The sequence below is a fragment of the Ylistrum balloti genome, unplaced genomic scaffold, assembly GCF_031769215.1.
Source record: "Ylistrum balloti isolate Yb309-2 unplaced genomic scaffold, AGI_CSIRO_Ybal_v1 Utg371202, whole genome shotgun sequence".
In the NCBI taxonomy this organism is placed as follows: Eukaryota; Metazoa; Mollusca; class Bivalvia; order Pectinida; family Pectinidae; genus Ylistrum; species Ylistrum balloti.
Window position 1 is genome coordinate 3838 of NW_026782654.1, and position 27695 is coordinate 31532.

Consider the following 27695-nt stretch of genomic DNA (forward strand, 5'->3'; position numbering starts at 1 on the left):
TTCTGAAGTACGACAATATCACACAACATTGATATGTTAATGTTTATCTAAAAACGATTGCGATAAGTGTATCATTGGACAAAGAGAATACTAAAATAGTATCCTAACTGTGTCAGATATCCACTCAGTACATGACCGCACTAAAATAAAGCGTAAATACGTATCAACTCCTAATGTTCGTATGAAATATCACCAACTGATCTGATTTTATCTACATTTCAAATTAATTCATAGTCAGGTTGTACATAAACTGCCTTAATAAACAAATGAATGTTGGTACAGTTCTCATATGATGTTACACAAACGTCACACGAAATTTATTATTTTCGTTTTACCAAACGCAAATGTGTCGCTCTACATACGACACTGATGACTGTCCCACTAAAATGTCGCTGTTCCCTATACTACTCCGAGCACTCTCCACCAAAATATGGTCGCTCTATATACTATTCCGGCAGTTGTTTCCTTAGATGTCGCCATTCTATATACGACACTGACTACTGTCCCACTAAAATGTCGTCGCTCTATATACTAATATGACTATTTTCGACAATTGACACACTAAAATGTTGTCGTTCTGTATACTACACCGACTACTGTCCAACTGAAATTTCATAGATCCACATACGACATCGACCATTGACACGCTCAAATGTCGTTTAAATTAATGTCGTTCTATATACTAAGCCAACTACTGTCCCACGAAAAGATCTTCGTTCTATATACTGAACCAACTACTGTCCCACGAAAAGATCCTCGTTCTATATACTGAACCAACTACTGTCCCACGAAAAGATCCTCGTTCTATATACTGAAACAACGACTGTCCCACGAAAAGATCCTCGTTCTATATACTGAAACAACGACTGTCCCACGAAAAGATCCTCGTTCTATATACTGAAACAACGACTGTCCCACGAAAAGATCCTCGTTCTATATACTGAAACAACGACTGTCCCACGAAAAGATCCTCGTTCTATATACTGAAACAACGACTGTCCCACGAAAAGATCCTCGTTCTATATACTGAAACAACGACTGTCCCACGAAAAGATCCTCGTTCTATATACTGAAACAACGACTGTCCCACGAAAAGATCCTCGTTCTATATACTGAAACAACGACTGTCCCACGAAAAGATCCTCGTTCTATATACTGAAACAACGACTGTCCCACGAAAAGATCCTCGTTCTATATACTGAAACAACGACTGTCCCACGAAAAGATCCTCGTTCTATATACTGAAACAACGACTGTCCCACGAAAAGATCCTCGTTCTATATACTGAAACAACGACTGTCCCACGAAAAGATCCTCGTTCTATATACTGAAACAACGACTGTCCCACGAAAAGATCCTCGTTCTATATACTGAAACTATATACTGAAACAACGACTGTCCCACGAAAAGATCCTCGTTCTATATACTGAAACAACGACTGTCCCACGAAAAGATCCTCGTTCTATATACTGAAACAACGACTGTCCCACGAAAAGATCCTCGTTCTATATACTGAAACAACGACTGTCCCACGAAAAGATCCTCGTTCTATATACTGAAACAACGACTGTCCCACGAAAAGATCCTCGTTCTATATACTGAAACAACGACTGTCCCACGAAAAGATCCTCGTTCTATATACTGAAACAACGACTGTCCCACGAAAAGCTCATCGTTCTATATACTGAAACAACGACTGTCCCACGAAAAGATCCTCGTTCTATATACTGAAACAACGACTGTCCCACGAAAAGATCCTCGTTCTATATACTAAACCAACTACTGTCCTACGAAAAGGTTCTCTTTCTATACACTATGCTATACTATATTTGATCAATTTATTTATTAATTGATTTATTTTACAAATTTCCATTTTGTTAGGAATAGACATTGTTGTGATCTCAGTAGAGTAAAGCATCTTTAACTAAATTGACGTCACGTCTGGGCTATCGTATGCAAAGTCACGTTCCAAAATTGGATAAGCTTATGACAACGAAGCCGAAAAGAAAGGGAAAAAACACATTTAACTTCCTATCACACAAGAAATTAAAGTAGTTTCCAATTACATCAATGTGTTGTAATGTGTTCTAATATTAGGAATCGTGGATATCGCGATATTTAACAAAAAAGTTTTGAGTGTAGAATAAGCTCGATCATGAAATAATTTTAGAGAGGTTAGCATCTACACGTTAATCCTACACATATACCGACAATTAAAAATTCAAACATGATGTCAATCTGAAGTACAATATTGCACAACATTACGACAGAATTATATGACATTCAGTTTGTCGTTTATCTAAAAATGGTTTATGATAACTATATCAGTGAACAAAGGTGATCACAAATGTAGGGCCCTACCTGTGTCAGCAATGTACCCTGGTACTGCTCGGTGGATTTTGTACTGGCTGATATGAAAAAGGTATATAAAGCCAGTCCAGCATCAGAGTTTCACAACAGACGCAGAGAAGTATAGACGAGCCCCAGCTCCCACGAATGGAGCTCAAGTTACTTTTAGTCGTTGCCCTGGTGGCTTCGACTCAGGCGGGTGAGTTAATTTTATGGATACAACAGACTTATCTGAAACTAGGTGGTGTGATTTACTATAGAAAAAGATTTCAACTATACTTTAAAGTTTCACTATTGTCACAAATATTTTTAAATGTCCGATTTTTCCTTTTTCCTTTGGTGATTTATCGTTATGGCGTTTACTTTGTATCCTATGTTCTTCTCTAACTGTGAAGTTTAAAATTATGACTGTATGTCTAACTTTGATCACAGTAATTTGGTAGTCAATAACTTATTATATTTTTGTTGGTTCGCAAAAAAAATGACTTTTATTTCAGGCGTGTTATATTGCATGATTGAAGTCAAGTTGCTTTAATTGTTTTTTGCTGATATCTTTTTAATTCCTCTCGCTCTGGGTTTTCGATAGACAATATAAACAATCTCTAACATTATAGTTACTTCACTACAACATTTTTGATACAATTTATAATCTCTGGTACCGAATGTTCCGTTTACCCAGCCATTTAATTATACATTTTGAAAATTTCATTTCATTTAAAACACATGATTTCGATGGGTTTGTTATTTGATTTAAACGTCCGATTTGAAGATGTGATATACAGATAAATGCATTTTCCGTCTTCTGTAAATGTACTCATAAAAGAAGACGTTCTTTAATGGCAACTGGAAAAGCATATCTTTGGACTCTACACCATACTTCCATTTATACGGTTTACGGACTCAGAAATGACCGAGAGTTTATCGGGAACGGACGGCGAGACCCATCATGCTCTGGAAACCCAGCCCTCCTCCTCCAATGTTCAATGTACATGTCTGCCAATAATGGCTTACTCATCAAGTAACATCGTAACACAATGTCTCCTTGTTTTAATTCTAATCCTGTTCTCTAAAACTTCACTGCTTTCAATTCATCCAGTTGTAGCAATGGTTCTGAAACTTATTTATTTATGACGAATGGAAAGTTAATCAGCGTTCACATTTTCGAACGGTAGTTTAAGCAACTTTGTCAATTGGTAATTGTATGATGAATTTGGACGATTTTCATTTGTTATTTACATGTCGACAAATTGATTTCGTCTAAAGTGCGCTGGAAAACATTTTGTTTCAGAATTTTTTGACTGCTTATTGATTAAATAATTCCAATTTTAGTTCTATTGATTGATAGACCAAATGCAGTTGACAGCCAATGTGCTAAAACGTAATGTCCTTTAACATGTTTGGTGATAGTGACATGTTCTGTTTGTTGCCTTTGTTGATCTGGTAATAATTGCCATATTCAGTACTTATTTCTCCTTTGATAGGATCTTTCCGATATTTTTCATTGAGGTGTTAAGCAGCAGAAAATCCACAAATATGAGTTTCGTCCACATGACAATATTTTCAATATGATTTCTTAAATACTTTTATTTTCAATATTTTTAGTAGCAACTGTAAACTCATAAAAATGTCTGGGTTTGTTCCTATTACATTAAACAGCAGACACCTAAAGGTAGTATACATGTGTTGGTATACATTGACATCTATTACTTACATACAAGGCTGAGTTTGACCGTTGAACTTTTTTATTGGACTGCATTGACCTTCTAACTACTCAAGAATGTTTTTTCTTGTAACGTTACAAGTCTAAAGACCGTTTTTGAAGTTATTGACATTTATAAAATTCTAGTTTATTTGAATGATGTTGGTCTATATTATAGACTATTACTTACCATTTTAAGCTGTTGTAATAACATAGTCATTTAAGTTTTTTAGCATTTGTCTTTTACCTTTTAGTTTGTTTGATATTTTTCCCCTTATGAATCGTTGTGTTTCATCGGTTGATGGCCCGAATGACTTTTTTGGTATTGACAGGCCGTTAAGACTGTAACAATAATGATAATAAAGCTGAGTTTGAACGGGGAAACAGTTAGACATACTTATACATCATATGTCCACCTAAAAACCTTTTACATAGGTTTTCTGTTTTTCTTCCAGGCCCTATAGACTCTATTAGAGATTCGTGTTCAAAAACATGTCCAAGTAAGTATTTTTACGCAATCAAAAGGTAATTAAACAATTACATCAATAACGAACCAAAATTATTATCAAAATGTGATTGAAGTTTGACTCCGCCTGCGAATACTGTACAATACTATTTTTATCAGAGTAAACTATCTCAGGCCCCAACTGTTGTAAAATCAATTGTTTTTTCAAAGGTACAAATAAGTTTGGATACAGACCGGGAAGGTCGTATGAGTTTGATTACAATGTAAAAACATCCACCAGTGTGAAAGGAGCATCAGAAGGATCGTCCGGAATGGAACTAACGGCTAAGGTTCATGTGGAGGCAGTTTCCAAATGTGATTTCATTCTCAGGGTGTGTATTCAAGTTCAGTTTAATTAGAGTATATGCAATTTATCTATATTTCTGTTACGTTTTTATCAAATGCGAGTCTTCCATTTATATATAATTATGTGTTTGGTATGATTGCAATCTGTCGCATTCTGCAATGGATTCAACGCTTAATTGTAATCTATTGTCATTATATTAATGATGTCCTATCAATTATATAATAAGCATTGAATTGAAACTTCCAGAACCAGAATCAAATTAGCACGACATAAATTATCATGGAAGAATGCAAGTGACAAAAAATATTAAATTTAGGTCTATCTGTATATTTACACGTCTTAATGTAAAGATAACTGACATTTCTGATTGAAGATTGAGAATGTGCGACTGCACGAAACAGACCCAACGAACTATGAAAGGATGATATTGTCAGAGGGAAGTGAAGAACTTCGTCGTGTCTTAGAGAGGCATGATCTGCGATTTTCCTTCCAAGATGGCATCGTAGATGAGCTATGTCCATCTTCGGACGAAGTCACATGGGCTCTGAACATCAAACGGGGTATATTGTCTGTCTTCCAGAACAGCATGGATGACCTTAGACGTGACCAGAAAACAACTGAGGTTCGTAGAATACATAGATATAATTCTTGTTATCAAAACTCTTATTGCGATTTTGATTTACGGAAGTCGTAAAGAAACATGAAATTGGCATATTTCCATTCTGATGTTTTAGTCTGACGTCAATGGCAACTGCGAAGTCGAATATAGAACAATCAACGGCCAAGATGGTTATATGGTGAGGAAGACAAAGAATCTGCTCGGATGCACGGAACGTAACGACTACAGTACATCAGTCCAGGGCATTTCGTACAGAGTCCCTTCAGTAAGTAAAATATACAAACCACAATACGTTCGAATAATTGTTTAAGTCCTGTTTCAAGACTTCCACAAGTCCACAAGAATATTCAAGGCATGTGGACCTTTACATATACGTGTCTTTACAGGAGAACCAAGCTATACCTGTCATGAATAGCGAGCATCAATGCCAACAGGAAATTTCATCGGATGGTTTACTGAAGGCTGCCAACTGTGTGGAATCCCATGTTTTCAGACCGTTCTCTCGAGAGGGGAGTGGTGCAGTAACTGAGAGCAAACAGACACTGAACTTTGTTCAGGAATCCGTTCCATCGGCAACAACCGGTATGCACTATAACAATCCAATCATTAATTGATCTAAGTCATGTTATTGATCAGCATTATCTACAGTTGATGATTTGGTGCCATTGATATTCTTCATGTCATTTTGCTAACAGGCGTCATCCGAGATCGACGAGGAATGACGTTCGAACATGCCTACGACCCTGACAAATCCATTCGTTCCCAATCTGATCTAGAAGGCAAACTTATGGAGGTTTGTGATAATACAAGACAGGACATACGCCCAGATACACCAAGACTTTTCTCTGAGCTGGTGTACTTAATGAAAACCGTCGACTCACAATCTCTCCGAAGGGTGTACCAGAGACTCCGAACTGGAAGTTTGTGCGCTAACAACTTAAAGAGAGTAAAGTACGAACAGAGTTTATGCGTTACATTCATATTTCGTGCATAAGTCTTATTGGTAATCTGATAATGAAAAGTACTCTGAATAACAAACTTTATTTCTAATTATGTGTTTGCAGGAAGTTTTTCTTGGACGCAATACCAATGACAGGAACTAGTGCTTCGTTGAGTATGCTTACGGAACTAATTAACAGTCAAGAGATCACAGGTATAGAGGCCGATATGTGGCTTACAACACTCTCCTTCATCCAGCATCCAACAAAAGACATGCTGAGAGAGGTCACGGTAAGTAAACGATAATGAATCGATGAGACACTATAAATGAATAATATGGAAAGTATTCCATTTCTATAGTCGTTCAGTGTCCTTTTAAATTACCGCTATCCTTAATTACAGCCACTTCTTGCCAAAAGCAACGGAAAAGCCATGCTAGCTGTCACATCCCTGGTTCACAACTTCTGTGGAAAAAATTCGTGTGATAACGATATGGATGTCAGCATCATTGTATCTACAATCGAGGAAAAAATCGCATATGGATGTAGCGTCGACGGAGACAAATTGCAAAAGGTATCAAATCTACTATCAACAAATGAAGCTGTGAATAGTATTTTCGCGCTATGACATTAAAATGATCATTATGTATTCAAATAAGGATGATTTATAATAAGCATTCCTTTTCAGACTATCATTAGTCTTCGAGCCCTTGGAAATGCTGGGTATGCTATTCGCGCTGTTCCTAAGATCAACAGCTGCTTGACCAGGACGGAAAACCCAGTAGAGGTCAGACTCGCTGCCATAGAAGCGTTCAGACGCATGTCCTGCGATGCTGATGTATGTACCTCATTATTCAATAGCTATTGTCTATGAGATCAAAAAGTAATTCCGATTTTTATAAAGACACCCACTTGAAATTTGGAAAACAAAACGCCTGATAAAAAACGTTGTGTACCGTACAGCTTTTTCTTCCAGATTTCAAATCTTATTTGTAAGGAAACACCAAATCATATTAGAATACAAAATTATAGATCCGCTTGTGCCCTCCTGATAATGTGATTAAACATGTTTCAAGAATATTTTCTTCAAATCGAACAAGAAATCCCATCATCGAGGCTAGTTCGAGGAGGAAAATAGTGAGGTGCACTGTATAGTGAGTGTGGCATAGCAGACATAATTCCTTTTATAGCCACTTTACTGCTACGTTTGTACACTAATTATAACAGAACGTTGGGTTTTTTATAACATTAAAGATACAGTTATTATCTAAGTGACCAGTTTCACAGTTAAACATAGCATACTGATCGGATTATATTTCCGTCCGATTTCATTTACAGAAAAGCGAAGTACAAACAGTGTTTGCAAATACTGACGAAGATTCCGAGATCAGAATTGCCGCCTACCTCGCTCTGATGCAGTGTGCAAGTACTCAAACCATTAACCTTGTCAGACAGCAGCTTGAAACTGAGAACATTAACCAAGTTGGTTCATTTATTTGGTCTCACCTTTCAAACCTCAAAGAAACATCAAACATCCACAAACAAGACATTCGAGCAATTCTGCAGAATGAAGAGTTGAGGAGTAACTTCGATCTCGACAACAGAAAATTTTCCCACAATTACGAGAAATCCATTTTCTTGGAGAAGCTGAATGCTGGAGCGTCAGTTGAGAGCAACCTGATCTGGTCTTCCTCTTCTTTCCTTCCAAGGTCAATGATGGCCAATTTGACTGTCGATCTGTTCGGTCACTCCGTCAACTTGTTTGAAGTTGGGGGCAGAGTTGAAGGCTTGGAATACTTCTTGGAATCCTACTTTGGGCCCAATGGCTACTTCAGTGACAACAACGAAGCAGCTGAAATCAATGAACAGTTTGTCAAAGGCATCAGCAGCAGAAAAGTCAGAAACATTGAAAGTCAAGTAAAAGTAATAATGTCATGAACGCAGTCATTATTAGTAATGCTGTAACTGGGTATACTATCATATATATATTCATATATACCAGGTGTGAACAAATGTAATTATCTACTTACAGTTTGGATCTGCAATGGATGAACTGAAGGGAACACTTTACACGAGAGTTTTGGAAATGAGTTAGGTTATGCCCGCCTTGATGGAAGACAATCATTATTCAATGAAGACTTCAACATCCTCGAATTGCTTATCAGTATGTCCAATAACCATGACTATACATTGACACAAAACTTCATGTTCATGGATAGCAGCATGATCATTCCTACCAGTTCCGGCTTCCCATTAAACCTTACGGTAAATGGAACCGCTACTGTTGACATGAAGGCATCCGGTAAAATGGATTTGAGAAAAGTCGCCACGAGTCCAAGAAGCGTTTTAATAACTGGTGCTATCCAGCCAAGGTAAACACAAATACAAATTGTGAACACGATGGATATTCATTCGCAGGAGATTCTAAAATTTAATAATTGTTTACAAAGCGTGTAATATCATATTCTGTTTGAAATTTATAATACAATTTAAGATTACAAAAATTTATTACTCTTAAACTGAAAATAGAAAATTATGTTTCAAGTGTATATTATACCATTTTCGTTTGCAGCGCTGCCCTTGAAGTATCAAGTATGATGAGCGTAGATGCCTTCGTCACAAAGAGCGGCATGAAAATGGTTTCAAATCTGCACACAAGTACTGCAATCCAAGGAAAGATTGAGTTGGCTGATGGCCGTGTTTTGGAGATGGAACTGGATATGCCTCGCAAAAAGATGGAAATCGTCAATTTCAAGTAAGTTTGTAACTAATAAGTTTATTGCAATTGACATTTTATCTCAAATACTAATTAGGAACTATTTTAACCTTTTTATTGCATTGTCTTTTGTATGAAACAGAACTGCCTTTTTCACCGTTCACAATGACCTTCACCGTGAACAAGAGATGATAACAGAAAACAAACAAGTCCATAAGGTTTGTACAGGACAAACCATGACCAAAGTGACTGGTGTTCAGCTTTGTGGAGAAGTCCAGTTTTCTAATGCCTCAATGAAAACGGACGCTCCATACTTTCCCCTCACGGGTCCAATAAAGATGGAAATCGACCTCACAAAGAAGGACACCTTGACAAGCTACAAATTTGAAGCCAAATTTGTGAAGGTATATTTATTCTTATAAATTTTCATAAGTACAGACCATAAACAGTAGATTTAGTAAACTATTTCTTATTTAGTTAATAGGTTTCAAGATCTGTCATCATTCAATGCATAATTTGTTCATTACACATATCTATTGAAATTAAAATGTCTATTTGATCCAAACTATCTCATTGAGAGTATTTTTTCTATATTTTCAGACCAGGAAAAGCTTAGCTGCAAAGATAGCATTCGACACTCCCGGATCTTTAGTGGAAAGAAATATTGGAGTTGACTTTCTGTTGAACAATGTGGACAAATCTATCACAATGGATTTGGTTTCTCCGTGGATGAAGGCTGGTGCATCCGGTAAATATCGGTCTGAATTAAGATTTGCTCAACCTTAAATCGATGCACAATAAATTGAACTGGGCTTGTAATAGTAAAGTGGTTTTAATTGTTACGTGTAACTGGTCAAACTTTTCCTTTGAAGCATCCCTGACGAATGAACGAGGACTAAAGAGAGTGCAAGGCCGACTTAGTGTTGATGCCAACAAAGAGTTTTTAGTGAATGCGGAGGTCAGACAAGGCCGAAAAGGTTCCGCATATGTCTACACACCATCTTTTACAATAACAATACCCGGCAAAGATAACATCAACCTGGGTGGCTCCATTGAAAATCTCCCATCCAAGTCGGTTGAAGGTGACCTTACATTTACTGGTATCACAGCCGAACCTGTCAAGGGTAGATGTAAGTATCTATGAAGGTAATTCGTCCAATACAGTTTATTTGACTCATGTTTCCTCTGGTGTAAGTGATAATATATTTCGATCAATTAAGAGAAACAACAGAAACACAGTTCTATAGACTTGTACATGTACATTTCAGTTTCCCTCCAGAACAAAAAAACCATACGATCACTAATGGGTGGCATCAGTTTCACGAAAGGAAAGGAATACAGTGCCGTAGCTCGTATCCAGACAACAGGGACTGCAAAAGCGATAAAGTATAGGCCATATTTATCTATTCGCACTCCAGAAAAGGAAGTTGTCGCGTTTGGTGGCACTGCAGAGCACAGGAAGGGAAAGTCAGCTTTAATTGATTTTACTCTCAGCAAGATTGTTTCTAAGGACATCAAACTGTTTGGTAAATACAATGTACATGAGCTGGCGATTGAGAAAAGAAAAAGATAACTTATAAAATGATATGTAATTGTATGAATTCTTCTCGATAATCTTTACAATAATGTGCAATAGGAATGGGTTTTTTTCTGCCCCATAGGCTGTCACCATTTAGTCGATTTATATTTGTTTTACAGTTGCTTTATAAAGATATGACAAAAATACTCCAACTTTACAGTAGACGTATATTCCTCAAAATGACTTAAGTAGTAAACGTAGTATCAATTTACAGTCAAAGTCAGGAATTTGGGTAACAAGAAAACAATGAGGTACCAGACGAAGGTGGATGTCAGAACGCCCTACATTACCACCAAGGTCCAATCCAATGTTGTGCTCAGAGGTGGAAAGGCCCTGATAACTCGAGCTACCGTAGACTACGTCGTCCCACGGGTGATTCGAGACAAAATCACATTCAACGGGAAGGCTAACCTTGCGATGACTAAAGCTCTGAAAAGGATAAAGGGAACAATGTAAGTTGACTGTAAATATATTGTTAGAAACATTATTCAGTATCCACAAATTTGTTTCAATAATGTTCATAATATTGTGACGAAGAATGTACAATATTTCTTATTTTTCAATGGTGTTCTATTTTATATAGAAACACCGTTTTCAAGAAGAGACCACAGTTTAATATCGGTGCCACTGTAGATGCAAGTCAGACCAGAAAATCAACTGGACTACAATTTAACTTGGTCTATGGTGCAAACCGGAAAGACAAGACAAGAACTATTTCACTGTCCTCAACTGTTAGACACCAACGTTTAACCTGGTTGGAATCTACTTTAGCTGCTGATTTTGATCTGAAGCATCTCGGAATGGTACATTTTCATCCGAATTCTAAACATTAATGATATTACACCATTGAACCAAACATTCTTCTGACATTATCAAATTGCGCTTTTGCTATTTTTCAAAGAAAGATCATTTGACGAGAAACTAAGATATCTCATTACCTAAATCGTTAGAATGTAACATGACCACATCTTGTGATTTCAGGGTGTCGATTTGGGATTTCAAGGCCGTCATACACATAACCGAAAACAGCTGGAAACCACTGCAACATTCTTACCTGGTAAAGAGAATGAATTGTCTACAACTCTTCGATTAAAGAACAAGAGCAAGACTACCAAGAACTTGTCGGGTGCTATGAGCTTTTCATATGGCGGGGAAAATATTGAGGTAGGTAACGATTTGAATGAAGGAACCGACGGAGAGTTTACAAACACTCTCACGGCACAATGGGCGAAGTCAAAGAGAAATACAATCATCACAACATTCAGACTACCGTCTTCAAATGAACTGATTGGCTCTGTTGATGTCAATCTAGCAGACATGAGACGTGTGCGAATTGCGGGCCAGTACGTTTTTGCGCCAAGGAATATGAGTGTCAACACCGAAGTCCGTCTGGCCAAGGACAAGTATGCACTTTCAACGTCATATCAATTCACTGACGCAAAAGCAAGCGTGAGCACAAACGTAGAATTACCAACCAGGCATATTACATTCGAGGCTGACATGAAAAGAAAATCTCCGATTTACTCTGTTAGAACCAAACTTCTTTGGGATGCTGACAATGATGTTACTAAAGGCGTCCAGCTGGATGGACAAGCAACGGTTGCGGATATCAACACTATAGATGTTAACCTTAACAGCAAGTCACCTCTTGGCGCATACATTGTAAACCTGAAACATCGTGGAGGTAATAAGTACATATCTCACGCTGACGTAGAATGGGACGGATCCAAGCGCATTACTGTGGACACGACCTTCAGTAACAAAAAGAACAATAACTATGCAGGAACCCTCCAGATCACCACCCCATTCCGTGGCTACCGGTCTGTTGCTGTAGAGGCATCACATGTTACTGACAACTCTCAATACTCAACAAACCTCGATGTCAACTGGAAGCCCATCAAGAAAATTTCGACTACAATAATACTTCAGAGACCGATCTCCTCTTGACAAATTTGGAAGGTGAGATCGTTCTAAAAACTCCAGTAAAAGGATTTCAACGAACAACAGTTGCAGTCAACCACAAGTTAACAGACAAATTATCAACTATGGGTAAATTTACCTGGAACAAGAATTTGGTACAATTAAACATTGATGGCGCTAATAAAGGAACAACAACGACTCGAGATATAACCGGACGTGTCAGTATCAAGACAACTCTCCCGCAGGTGGGTTCTATGTACATTGGTGGAAGACATTCTGATGATGGTAGGAGATTTTCCAACAACTTCAACATGAATAAGGACGGTCAGGGTCTCGCATACGAAGGGGAGATGACACACGATAGATCTGGTTGGTCGGTACAGAATAATGGGCGATTTTCTTTGACGGCGTTGTCACACTCAATGCAGTCTGCGTGGAATCACGAAAACACCCCAACAACCATTAGAACTAATTTCAATGGGAATTATGGAGGTCATAATATTGACTTTGATATCAACTCAGACCACAATCTTGCCATTGAACAGGGAATCGGATCGCTGAGTGTGCAGTTGAGAGGAAATGTCCTGCCTACTTTTGGAGTATCTATCACCCATGAGCATGCCCGTGGATTAATAAACAACGTCCTGGCTATTCAACACAATGAAGAAAATGTAATATCAATAAAAAATAAATATGGAAGAGAGAACGGACATGTCAGTTCTGTCCACACAATTGAATTGATGAAAAACTTATACACAGCAAGACTCGACTCTCAGTACAGCGACTATCCATACAGTGGAACTGTTCATCTAGAATGGGCGCCAGCAAAGAGCATCACATTATCCGCCAGTCTAGACCGAGCCAATGGTCTGTTCAGTGGAAGAATGAATCTGCAGTCACCAGTTATGACAAACATCGCCATTACCTTAAACCAGAACAAAGAAGCGATGGAACTTATCAACACTGCATCGGTTCAGTACGGATCAACAAAAGTTGTTTCACTAGAAAACCGCATGAGAATGGATAACAACAAACGTATCTTCCTTCTCATCACATCAGAACTGGAAGATGCACGAAGACTTGAGACAAACTTTGAATTGACTGGTGATATGAACGCGTTCCAGGCAGCAGCTTACTTCGAATTACAACCTCTTCTTTCAAGGATGTCAGCATCATCACAATGGAACATGCAAGGGGACATAATTGGAAACCTCAGGGTGGATACACCATTTGCTGTTCTTCCATACAGTCAGGTCACAATTACAAGTAAATCACAAGGGGATGAAAGGATTTCTGTGATAAACATCGAATTCCTTCCAAGTCGCAATGTAAAATTGGAAAGTTCATACAAAATTCTGCCTGGTGATTTACTTGGAAGCTTAGCTCTTACCACTCCATTCGAAAAAATTCCTCGTGTAGCAGCCACAGGAAAGTTCACGGGAAATGGAAGGCGTTTCCGTTCCAGTATCACACTAGAAGATATCCATGGACAAAAGTACGAGGCAAAGTCCAGATTTGGATATGGGCGTAGACTGACTGGTGAACTGTCCCTCAAAGCTCCTCATATAAATGACATCGTTGCTATGATTAACCACGAAGCAAACGGTAGGCAGCTTACTACGCATGGGCAACTTACGTGGTTAAATGGGGACAGATATCAGGCAGTTGCTGAATTTACTGGTGAGGACAAGTTGGAAGGAAAAGTTATTTTGAAATCCCCATATTTCGATGATATAACTGTAACAGCTCATCACTCTGGAACCATTGAGCGATTCCAGTCGAATGCAGGACTTAAATATGGAGAAGAAATGTCTGAACTGGAAATCGTTTTCATCAATGATGCCAATGTGGAAGGTTCCATTATCCTTCGTTCGCCCTTCACAGGTGACATGTCCGCTCTGGTCCAACACAGTGGTAACAGTAACGACTTCCAGTCACATGCTGAAATTCAGTACCAGACGCAGAAGCAATTTGAAGCTGACGCCGCGTTCACCAGCATTGATAGCACAGAAGGTAAACTCAAGCTCAAAAGTCCGTTGTTCAACACATTCACCGTACTGTTTAATAAAAATGGACCATGGGAAAACTTTCAAGGTCATGGAGAAGTACAATACCAATCTTCGAACAAGATAGAGATAGATACTACCTTCAACATAATAAATAAAGTTGAAGGTTCCTTCAGACTACAGACGCCTTACACTGAAGACATATCAGCAGCTGTACATCACACCGGTAACATGCAGCAATTCCAATGTCACGGTGAATTGATATATCATCCAACAAAGAAAATTGAAGGGGATTTGACATTCACCAATGGCGATGTTGTAGAAGGTTCTCTAGCTGTAAAGTCACCTTTCTGTGAAGATACCGCTGTTTTCTTTCAGTATGAGAAACAGTCAGTACGTCTCAGCACACATGTTGAAGGACAATACGGCACTGAAAGAGTTCAAGCGGACGTATCTTTTGGCTGGGGAAAAAAGATGTTGGGATCCTTTGCCCTGAAAACACCTTTTACAGAAGATATGCATGCCTCCTTTCAACATACTGGAAGCATGAAACAGTTTTCATGTCATGCCGAATTGAGCCTTAATCCCAAGGAAAAGAAATATGAAGCTGATATCACTTTTGCAAAAGCAAGAAAAATGAAAGCATCTGCCTCTATCAAATCTAAACATTTCAAAGATTTAACCTTGGCTTTCAGCAATAGAGGCCGTCTCGCTAAATTCAACAACAAAATGTCCATTCAGTACGGAAAAGATAAATTAGACACAGACTTTACCTTCAGCATGAAACCGTCGATTTCCTCTGTGGTAGTCATCAATACACCATTCAAAGGTTATCGAAAGATGCAGGCTTCTGTAAAACACGTTGGTTCTTGGAAGGCTTTTAACACAAAGGCAACCGTCGCTCTTGGAAAATCCAAGATTATTGGTAATTCCAGATTCGCACTCTCACCTTTTAGCGCTGATATTAATGTAAAAACGCCTTTTGCAGGATACAAACAACTCAGTGCATCCGTTTCCCATGCAGGAACATACCAACGATTCCAGTCCAGAGCTGAGATAACGTACGGAAAACAAAAGTCTGTAATCGGCGATTTGCAGTTCAACAGTCAACCATTAACTGCTCTAGTGACTGTCACAACACCGTTCACTGGCTATGAAACACTGAAAGCAAAGCTTTCACATGAAGGGAATGATAACGTATACCAAAGTATCATCAATATTGGTCTTCCTCGTAAACAAAAGATGTCAGCTACTGCCAATATCGATATGACTTCATCATTTTCCGCAGACGTATTAGTTGAAACTCCTTTTAAAGGTTACCAGAAATTGACTGCCGCAATAACACACACTGGAACACTTTCAAGTTTCGCATGTCACGGAGAGGCTGGAGTAGGACCACGAAGGATAGTTGGTGACGTCCGGTTCAGCATGTTGGATATGGTGTCTGGAGAGGCTACCCTTACAACACCGTTCCGTGGATTTAAAAAGACGCATGCAATGTTCTCAATGGAAGGTTCATCCCGTGATTTCCGATGCCACGCCGAAGTAAGCGCTAGGAAGGCGAAGCACGAAGTTGATATGACAGTCTCGGCCATTAATAACATAGCAGGTAATCTTGTTATCAAAAGTCCGTATGTGAAGACAATCAAGGCAATTATTTCACATTCCGGAAACACTCGTGGGTTGACATCGGAGGGGAAATTTGTTTATGGTGAAACAGAAGTGCTTTCCGGACGATTTAACTTTAACTCTGAACCGTCTATAACTGGAACAACCTCCATCAAATCTATATGGACAGCACCAGCCATCGTAAGCTTTTCTCATTCCGGTGACCTATTGAATTTCAACTCGCAAGTCGATGCATCCTATGCGGAATCACATGTTGTTTTCGAAGCGTCCCTCGACACACGTCGTGATATTTCTGGAAGCGTAAACCTCAGAAGCCCATTCTATCCATTGGAAGATCTGCGCGCCACTGTTTCCCACACAGGAACTTTCCTGAACGGCCAATATCAGATCGGAGGTAATTACAAAGGACAGGAAATAGAAGCTGTGATCGTTGTAGATACTGAAGGAAAGAAGGGAGTGTCAGTTGATATCACAACACCATTTAGTGACTACCGACACATGAAAACTGCCATCAGTCACACATATACACAGGAGATGATAACAGGAAATATCGAAATGGAGCTCAATGAAGACAAGATTGAGTGTCAAGCTAACATGAACTTGATGAATGGTCTGAGTGGCAAATTAATAATAAAGTCACCTTGGTACAACGATATCATTGGCGAATTTAGTTATACTGGACCTCTGTCTGCTTTCGTGACACACGCTGAATTGACATATAGTGGCATGAAGCAGTTCCAATCTGACACTTCCTTCGAAACTAATGCCCGCACGACTTTAACCGCGACCATTGATACACCATGGGAACAAGTTCGTACCATAGGAATCAATGCAAGGCATCAAGGTTCTCTAGAAGAATTCACGTCATATCTTGAGATATCTCGTAATAATCAACGAATGGTAGCAGATATCTCCTGTAGTTCCCTCAATGGAATTGACGCAAGAACAACAATCAGAACTCCATTCACAAAAGACATAGTCATGGTTTTCACCAAAGGCGGAACGATCATGAATATGCAATCTCATGCCGAGTTGAAGTATGGACGTGTTAAACAAATCGAATTTGATGGGACATGGGATCTGACATCATCTATCGATGGAACCATAACCCTAAAAACACCAGTAGAAGGCTTCAATAACATGTTGTTCAAAATGAGTCACGTTGGAGGAATGAATGGCTTTCGGTCAAGTGTTACAGTCGTCTACTACATGAACCAGAAAATCGAAATGAACGCTGTATTCAGAAATGGAGCCACACAAGAAGCTTCTGTCGTCTTCACGTCTCCATTCACATCTAATTTCCGCGCTTCGTTTTCGAAAGGAGCTGAAGAGGCAACAGGCGATTTGTTTTACAACGAAAATGAGAAAATTTACACAAAGATCACATATTCAACAACACCAGTGATAGAAGGTTCCTTCCTTCTCCGAAGTGTTATTCCCGGTATGGAAACTATAAATGGAGCATTGAGACATGAACAAGCTATGCCGATGACAAAATCACATGCTGAGTTTGTCATCAATGGTCAAATGTCACAAGTCGACATCACATTCAAAAACGCATTAAAAAAACAAGGCTTTCTTCGCATCAGAACTCCTATAGCCGGCTTGGAAGATTTTAGCTTATCATTCTCTCACAAACACGGCAGAAATATAATTGAATCTGAAGTGCAAGTGAACTACGCGGAACAGCAGGGTTCTGCTGAGCTTTCTCTCAGATGGCGAAATAACATCGATGGTTCTTTCCGGATATCAACACCTTTCCGTGACATCAGAGACATCCGAGGAACACTTTCGCACTCCGGAACAATGCAGCAATTTACATCTCATGCCGATATCCAGTATGCGCCTTCCAAGAAACTGTCAGGAGACATAACATTCTCATCCATCAATGCATTCGAAGGCAGCGTTTCAATAAAGACCCCATTTGTTGGTTACGAAATAATAACAGCCGCTTTCAGACATGATTTTTCGAATCAGAATCTTTCCACTCACCTTGAAGTATCCTATCAACCCAACAAGAAGCTTGAATTGGATGTAACAGGTTCGTTATTGGACTCAACTAACGGACAAGTTACTATCAAAACGCCATTCCCTGGTTTCAAGGAAACGACTGGCATGTTCCGTCAAACGATACGACCAAATTCCTACGAAGCTCATCTTGAAGCAGTGTACAACCAGGGCCAACGACTGGAAATGGACTTGAGCGCATCCCCTAATGAAGGAAGGTTCGTTCTTAGAACGCCATTCGAAGGATATGAGGATATAACTGCAGCATTCAACAATGAGTTAACACCAGACAGTGTATCTGGTCATGTCGAAACTGTCTATCAAGGGCAAAAAATTGAACTTGATATTGCCTTATCCTTCTCAAACGGAAAGTTGCTCATAAAGACACCTTTTCCTGGATATGAAGAGATGTCAGTCAGTTTCACACACCGTGGAACAGTCTCCCGTGCAGCTGTATCATTCAACAAACAGCAGAAGTTTGCTGTTGACGTAACATTTTCAAAGCGAAACAGTCGATTTGTACTGACAACCCCATTTGCAGGTTACGAACAGCTTTCAGCATTTTTTACACAAGCTATCAATGGAGCCGAAGTATCTGGTACAGCTGAGATAGCGTATTCCACTGGACAGACACTTGAGGCTACATTCTCATTTTCTCCTGTTTCTGGACGTTGTACAATAAAAACACCATTTACTGGATACGAAGAAATGACAGCAGCTTTCACGCAACAGCTTACGAGTTCACGTTTTACTGGAAATGTAGAGGTCTCGCCCAAAATTGCTGAAATATATCAGATTTCTGTTGATGTATCTTCCACCTCCGGACAATTAACAATTAAGACTCCGTTGGATGGTTTCGAAACAATATCTGCCGCATTCACTAATCATCTTACCACTGATCGTTTCACTCACCAATCCGAACTTACATATCTTCCAGGACGTAAACTGGAACTTGATGTTACCGTTTCCTCTGGAGATGGACGCATTGCTGTTCGAACACCATTCCTAGGTTATGAAGAAATGTCGGCTGCATTTACAAACCAAATGGCAAAGCGAAGTATAGACACTACAGTGGATATCTCATATTTACCAGGGGAAAAAGTTAAATTTGTTTTGTCTCTCTCACCTACAAAAGGCCTTATTTCAATCCAAACACCCTTCGGTGACAATGAAGCAGCTTTCACCAATCAGGTTTCAAATGGAAACATTGCTACGCACGTAGAAATCACATACCTTCAACAAAACAAACTTGAAGCAGATTTCTCCTTTTCGCCCGAGAATGGTCAAATTACTGTCAAGACTCCATTTAATGGCTACGAAGAAATGTCAGCTGCTTTCACAAACCAGATTTCAGATAACAGTATCACTACACATGCAGAGGTTACCTATCTACCAGGAAGAACATTTACATTGGATATTTCTCTTTCGTCAGATAACGGTCAAATTACAATTAGAACACCTTATAATGGATACGAGCAATTATCCGCTTCTTTCGCAAACCATTTTAACGGCCAGAACATCGTAAGTCACGTTGAAATCCATTACCAGCCTGGTAAGCTAATAGAAAGTGATATTTCTCTGTCATTAAGAGAAGGACGTATTGTACTAAGAACACCTTTCACTGGATTTGAAGAGCTTTCGACCGCCTACCGACAGGAAATTGATGACAGAATTATTTCCGGAAGCTTCGAAGTATCGGTCAATCAAGGCGAAAAATATGCCATTGATATTTCTTTATCTTTAATGGCTGGCCGTTTGACAGTTCAAACTCCATTCCCTGGATACAGACAAATGTCTACTGCTTTTACAACAGAAATCTCTAACGACTCTGCTGCAACAAAACTGGAAATGTCCTGTAATCCAGATGAGAAATATGAAGCTGACATTTCGTTGTCGTTGCGAGAAGGTCATCTTATTGTAAAAACTCCAATCACAGGGTATGCAACCATTTCTGCAGCATATACATTAAATATGCGAAAAACTAATTTTGCCCTACATACTGAATTGACTGCCCCAAGTAGCGACAAACTCGAAGTTGATGTAAGTGCAAGTTTAGGAAGCCGTTTGGAAGCCAATGTAGTGGTTAAAACGCCATTTACTGGATATGAGCAAGTCAGCATAAGTCTCTCTCATGTCATGAAAAGTGGTAACATTCAATGCTCTGCTTCAATCGATTACGGAAAGCCGATTTCAGTTGCCGCCACATTGACCACAAGAGGAGGTATAACATCTTCGTTGACTTTAAAAACACCATTTAAAGGATACAGATTGTCTAAGATCAGTTTTGCATTCATCAAGAATGACAGAAGCGTCAACAGCCGATCCTCACTGGAATTCGCGGGACAAAAGATGGAATATGACCTAACCATCAGCTACGATCCTTCCATTGACGCCAGTTTTGTTCTGAAAACACCTTTCAAAGGATTGGAAACGACAACTGCTTCATTTCAGCATATTAGCTCAGTTGAAGACCAACAGATCCATGCGCAGATTGTTTACAGAAACCAAAAGAAGATCCAATTTGATATGAATTTGCAGGTAGGAAATACTTTAACAGGAAGCATGACACTGAATACACCTTTCACTGGCATTGAATCGAGCACAGCTTCTCTCGAGATCACAATGTCAGAATCCGGATTAACATCCAATATTGCCGCTACTGTTGGAGAAAAGAGCGTCAAACATACAATTAACTTTGCCATGACCGACAACTCTTTCACTGGATTGATTAACCTTCAGACACCATTCGAACATTTCGAACATACGGGTTTAAACTTGAATGTAGCTGGGCCGTTGACAGATGGTCAGGTTGACTTGTCACTTACGTATGGTGAAACTAAACCACTTGAACTCTTACTGAAACACACCATCTCGGAGGGCAGATACGATGCCAATGTCTTATTCCGTACTGTGTACACTCCAGAATTGACAGGCAGTATCAACCATAACGGCAATTGGCGATCATTTTCCAATGATCTGCAGATAGCAGCAGGAACAGATTATAGTCTACAACATGTCACTACGTTCAGATACGGTGAAAGTCTAGTTGACATGTCATCCACATTTACAGGGCGACTAAGTGGACGCAGGCATTCGATAAAGTCTACATTTAATCATGAAGGGCAGATCAACAACTTCAGAACTAATTTGATGAATAATTTCAATGGCCGTAAATCAGTCTTGAACGTATCCTTTAGGAACGCAGCATCTATCGACGGATCGTTAGATTTAAAAACGCCATTCAAAATGATCAAAAATATTGCAGCCACACTTCAGCATTCTGGGGACCTACACCAGTTCTCTACTATTGCAAATGTTCAATTAACACCAACAAAAGTAATAGCAGCAAAGATAGACTTATTCAATCACCGTCTACGACGAATCAATGCCAACTTTGAACTGACAACACCATTTGAGGGCTTGGAATTGACAAAGGTAACATACAGACACACTTTGTCTTCTAATGACGTTAAGTGTTTCAGTGATATCACCTACGGAAATGATAAAGTAATCGCTTCGTTGAAAGCATCTAAAAGTCCAATGTCTTTTGATGTCACTCTTCAGACTCCTTTCACTGACTTTGAGGAAGTAGGAGCTAAAGCTAAGTATGCCAGACAAGGTCTCAGCCATAATTTCAACGTTAACGTGAAATATTGCACTGGAAAGGAAATAGCTTTCAAGACATCAGTCGATCTCGCAGCTAATCCCATCACACTGACCGCTGACCTCACTACACCTTTCGCCGGGTATGAACTGACTGAGTTGCGGTACACACACAGTGGAAGTTTACCCGACTTCAGGTGTACGGCTGATTTTTCATCTTCCTATTCCCCTCCAATCAACGGGGAGTTGGCATTAAGATTAGTCTCTATCAGTGATATGCAGGTGCTCGTCACATTTACCAGTCCTTTCTTCGACAACGCTGAAACCCTGAGATTCGTTCTTCGTAATCAAAAGAACACACATGAGTACCAGTCACACGCTGAAGTTGCATGGACGCAAACCGACGTAATCGTAGTTGATGGAACATTTGCAAATAGTGAAACGTGGAATGGCAACACAGGCAATGTTGGACTTACTGTGAGTACGCCATTTTCCTCTTTACGTTCAGCGGCCCTAGCAGTTCATCATGATTTGGTGTCATCAAAGTACACAGAATCCATCAGCGCTGAGTGGAATGGTGAGAAAATGATTGATATGGACGTTGTGTTTGGAAAAGACACAGCGTATGTAGCAGCATTAATGATGCGTGCACCAACACCAGTCTCGTTTTCATCCAGTGGGGAAATGACCGATGCTGTTATCAGAGGTAACATTGACATCAACTGGAACACAATGAGCCAGGACAGCAAGATCCGAGTAGAAGCTGCTTTCAACGATAAAAGCGATAGCTTCACAAAGAGGAAGGAAGTGTCAATGACTGTTACACAACCTAAAAATTCAATTTCTGTCACTGGTACTCTGAGCAAGTCATCTGTTGCGTTCAGCTCCAGCGGGAACGTCATTGTTAATGGTGTTACCAAATTTGGAATTGACTATGATACTTCTGCAAAAAATAGACGTAAGAACAAAGAACAAAGCAACACATTGGCTATCAGGATTCCTTCGAGAACTCTCAAAGCAACAGGTCACTTCAGTGAAAGCTATGGTACAAAGACTACTGAGGCTGCCATTTTCTGGGATGCAGGAAGAGACGAAACAAAGAAAGTTGGAGTGAGAGGCACTTTTATTCCTAAAGGACGATCAACAAAAGCTGACTTTTCTGTAAGCTTCCCGAGTCTTGGAAAGGTAAGTTGATTATTTCATTAGGTTTGTTTGAAATCACATAACAAAAGATCGACAAATGAACGGTTTTATCTGTGATCTTCGTTGAAGGTGATAACGAAATTTGCATAATGCCCCTTTTTTTATATAGGATGTCAAACTGGACTCCGAGGTAACATTGAACAGCGGAAACGTTATGTTTGATGGAAAGACCGAATTCAGCTACTCTAGTGATATTAGCAAGACTCTTGTGATCCACTCACGAGTGGAAGATCTGTCATCTGGATTCAGAAAGAACTACAGTTTTATCGTCGGAGTAGCTCATCCTGCGACAACAGTTGACGTCCAACTTGCGTCTCATATTAGCCATGCAGACAACAAATACTCTGCCGATATTGGTTTGCAGTATCTAACAGCTGCTCGTAACATGAAGAACTTCGCCCTGATGGGAGAAATTGACAAAATGAGAAAACAGATGAAAGTCCAGGTAGCTGCATTTTTTCATTTATCTGGTATACTTTTAATTGTTTGGAAACATTTGAACTGTAAACATTCATCGCCTATTCAAAATCTTAATATTCAGCAACATATTATTGCATTTAAACATTTGTTGCAGATGGTTTCTCCACTTAAATCTGTAAAGGTTTCGGGTCATGTCAGCACCAGTGTTCCTTACCGACTCTCTATCCACAATCTGTATGATGAAAGGCCAGTGGACGCAGAGTTTACTATTGATCCTAGTAAACTTTCCATGAGATTCCATATGAATTACGACATTGGTGAGTACTTCGATAATGTGCACTGGTTTAAAGGATAAATATGATATCCCTTATGTGTTACATTAGGTAAAAAATGTCATCTTCGTACATCCAATGTTGTTGTTTTTGTAGACAACCAAGGCAAGGTTCTCCATGGTGAGGCTAAGTATGTGAATAACAGCGCAATCAGGGCTGAACTCTACCGAGAGGAAAATACTCAAAGAATCACTGACAGCTTGTTTGCTATGCGACTTAACACTTCCAGAATGCTTCACACAAGATTACACTGGCGTCCAAGTATTGTTCAAGATCTTAAGGTAAAATTAGTTAATTAAACAATTATCGTATAATATCTAACAAATTGAAAACTTTATGAAAATACAGTTTCTTTTTTCTTTCTATGCTACGGTGTTTTGTCTGTCTTTGTGTATGTAACGAGTTTCATGTTTAACAGACATATGGACTCCGACAAATGGCCCGTAACAGTAGAGACCTTTTGGAGCTCTATAATGAAATGTCGTCGGGAATCAACCAAGAGCTCAATTCCAAGTACAACAATATCAGGTCAGCCTTCCTGACAGAACTCGCACCATTTGTTCAGTCCACTGCCACCAATATTAGAGGCATCCAAGAAGACTTGGCTTCTCTGAGTGAAACATATGACTGCGCAGAACTTGATCGCCGTATTCAGGATTGCTCGTAAGTAGCGTCAACATATTTATTAACGATATAAAACCCAATTTCAGGTCGAGCTAGGTTTCATAGTATTGTTCAGTAGAAGTTACCAAACTTTCATTTTTACCAAATTCTTTCTTTTTCAAAGACAATATCTCACGGAAATCCTCTTGAAAATGCAAACCTTTGCTCGTTGGATGGAAACTGCAGCCTCTACTCGTGTGTCTTACCCACTGAAGGATACTGTGGACATGTACATCGTTGGCGGAAGTGAAATGCTACAGGTAATTAATTACTGTTTTATTTTATATAAGCGGACATTGACCTGAATGTTTAAATGCAGATTACTCATTCGAATTTCATTCAAACTACATTGTTGTTTATCATTTTACAGGCGATCGGACAAGAATCAATGAAGAACTACGCTGCCATGATGAATATGTTAGATGAGAAATTTCGAGAACATTCGACAACAGCTCTGCTGACATTCAAAACCTACCACGACCATTTGACCAGTACGTTTGAAATGCATGACTTTCATATAGCAGATTTAAACGCGATTTGTTTTATTGATAACAACACTAATTCCTCATGATTCGTTACTAGTTAACTTCTTGTTACTGTTATATATTGTTATTTTAGATGTCATTGCCCAGCCTATGAACACAGACACTGTGCGTCTGGCTAAAGCCAAGTACAATGAGTATCTCGCCAAGCTTACCAACCAATTACCATCTATCAACAACATGGCTCAGCGATACACGTCATCTATTTATAACACCAGGGAAAACATCAACTCTGCCCTTAATGGACTGCTGGACAGACCGGAAGCTAACTACGTGAAATCACAGGTATCATCCCATCATATTGGTCAAAGTCGCTGTTTTCATATGCAATTCATATGCAATTCCTTATAGCGGTGCCATTGTTTCATATTCCTTGCTCTCCTGCAGGTTGAGTTATCGTTGTGAAGACCTTGAATATAAATTTCATATCATTCTATAACAGGCTGTTGCTGCTTACAAATACTGGGAGGTTGAGGAGAATACCAAGGCCGCCATTAAAAGCGTTTACGATCACATCGTGGAAATAATCGAGGAAGAAATCGAAACACTGAAGTCCATCATCACTGATCTTGAGAAAACCAAGATAACAGTGTTCGACCCTGTTCATGGAGAAGTCCAAACTGACACTTACCTGATTGTTCCAATGAAATCTCTGAAGTCTCTTCCCGGCATCGACGTCATCCAACGCCTCAACGCAATTCGGTCGTACATTCCAGACACCAGTGAATGGGGATCCATCTCTGATTATGTGCCATCCTCTGATGTCAGCACCTGGATGCCACCTTTCGATGGTAACATTTCAATTTGCTATCGGTCATATCTCTCGAATAGTTTTATCATTCAAATAATTGTGTAAGAGAGTGCCTTAATTATCAAACACCGTTGGGTTTGGAAAGGTTTTACTTGATTTTAAAATGCTTGAAGAACTCTTTTCTAAACAGAAATATTAATGTAACAGGAATCGATATTATTTCTGTTCAGCGTTTGCATCCGTGGAGGGAAATACATTTACTACATTTGACGGAAAGACATACCAGTTCAGCGGCCGATGCAGCTACGTACTGGCTGGTGATTATATGGATGGTAACTTCTCTGTGATTCTCGACTATATGGGCAAACAGAAAAGAAGGGTGATCATCACCACATCCCAACACACTGTACAGCTCCTGCCAAAGAACAAAGTAAGCATGTAGTCAAAAAATGATATATTTTATCGCCTGATAGTTCTTACCAAAACAAGACCAGAGGAACACTTCAAGTTTCAATTAAAGAATGATTATTTCTTCGAATCTTCTTACTTGTCTTGATCATGTGTTAATGCTAAAATTACAAATCCAAAAACTTCTGATATTGTAATGTTTAAGATAATATCGAGTGATAAATACAATCACGGAATGTTTTATAAGCCATAAATGTCTATAAGAGTGGATGTAATGAGGTATCACGGCTTCTAATAATCTATATCATAATGACAACAAAACGATAATATTATAGATAACTTTTGTCCTCGTGCTAAAATAATTCCCAGATTCTCTTGAATTGTATCGTATTGCAGCGCCATATTAACTTATAATATTTTGTTTACAGTTAAGAGTGGATGGGGTCATTGTTGAAATGCCATACCATACCCAAGACATGTCCATCATCAATGAGGGTGATGACGTCACAGTGAGTGGGCGTGGCTTCACCGTTCTCCATAACTTGCCCCGTGATAAGTACGAGATTGGACTGAGTGGTTGGTACTACGGAAAGACTGGTGGTTTACTGGGAACTTACGACAATGAACGTCATAACGACATGATGATGTCATCACGGCAACTTGCAAGTGACGTCAGCTCATTTGCAGACACCTGGGAGGTCAAGGATAAATGTCGCTAATATGCTGATATGTTGATGGACGTTCTTTATCTGTACGATGATGAAAATCTTATTTGATTTGAAAATTTAGACCCTTTGCCAAAACATTTAAATGTTTAACTGGAATAAAAATGATTTAAGCAAGCAATTTATTTGTCAGTGTGTAATTATTGAATTTCATGAGGTAAAGCGTGAACGTTTCATGGAATAAGGAAACTAGAATGCAGCAACCTTCATCATACCAGGTGCTTACCAAACGTATGGATGCTGTATCATTGAAAACGTTCACTATTCGTTCTGATATCAATTGAAATATAATTATGCAACTATCCCCACAAAAATGTGCTGAACATGTGAGAGGCACTTGATAATAGAACAAGGATCGTCAGAGACGGGTTATGCTCTCCGAATGGAACAAACTTCAAGTAACAAAAATAGCAAAGGGCAATACATCCTAAATTGTGCAAAAAAGAGAGAGATGATTCTTAATCATTGTACTTCTTCTTGTTGAGACCTATCTACCTATGAAGTTTAATGTTTATACATCTTATAGTATCTGTGTTATGCTCCGGATAAAATTAGGACGGACGGACAACGCGGCAACAATATGCTCTCCATTCGGGGAGCATAACAAGTGCTCTAAAAGGTTATTTCAGATGAAAATGAAAAAGATGATTAAATGCAGGTCTTGTGAATAAGACTAATAAACTGGAGAAAGAGCGAGAGTTCTTTCCAAACACGAAATATAATTTCTTAGAGCTATTGAAAAGTTCTTCACTGTGAAATAAAGTAATTCAGCTG

General features: G+C 39.1%; 2 protein-coding genes across 2 annotated transcripts; both read left to right on the plus strand.

Moving 5' to 3' along the window:
• Window positions 1–2496: 2496 nt before the first annotated feature.
• Window positions 2497–12659, plus strand: LOC132561416 (apolipophorins-like). The gene is given in 21 exon segments (XM_060226146.1): window positions 2497–2548; window positions 4504–4548; window positions 4725–4885; window positions 5234–5482; window positions 5595–5744; window positions 5866–6061; window positions 6175–6430; window positions 6544–6709; window positions 6821–6991; window positions 7106–7255; window positions 7756–8334; window positions 8450–8492; window positions 8495–8789; window positions 8990–9172; window positions 9276–9537; window positions 9734–9881; window positions 10006–10263; window positions 10402–10659; window positions 10927–11164; window positions 11296–11515; window positions 11694–12659. Coding segments are annotated over 21 exon segments (5046 nt in total).
• Window positions 12660–21467: 8808 nt separating this feature from the next.
• LOC132561415 (apolipophorins-like) lies at window positions 21468–27029 on the plus strand. Its single transcript, XM_060226145.1, has 11 exons — window positions 21468–23062; window positions 23190–23525; window positions 23655–23817; window positions 23929–24113; window positions 24251–24495; window positions 24620–24755; window positions 24866–24986; window positions 25114–25322; window positions 25480–25828; window positions 26019–26218; window positions 26625–27029. The coding sequence occupies exons 1-11, from the start codon at window positions 21521–21523 to the stop codon at window positions 26913–26915; spliced, it is 3777 nt and encodes a 1258-aa protein (XP_060082128.1). The 5' UTR covers window positions 21468–21520; the 3' UTR covers window positions 26916–27029.
• Window positions 27030–27695: the final 666 nt, after the last annotated feature.

Excerpts from the sequence above, each read along its gene's own strand:
- LOC132561415 (XM_060226145.1), top strand. The coding sequence starts at position 21,521 with ATGATCAAAAATATTGCAGCCACACTTCAGCATTCTGGGGACCTACAC. Across the intron at positions 23,526-23,654 it reads GAAAACAGATGAAAGTCCAG|ATGGTTTCTCCACTTAAATC; the intron begins GTAGCTGCATTT and ends CATTTGTTGCAG. Across the intron at positions 23,818-23,928 it reads CCATATGAATTACGACATTG|ACAACCAAGGCAAGGTTCTC; the intron begins GTGAGTACTTCG and ends TTGTTTTTGTAG.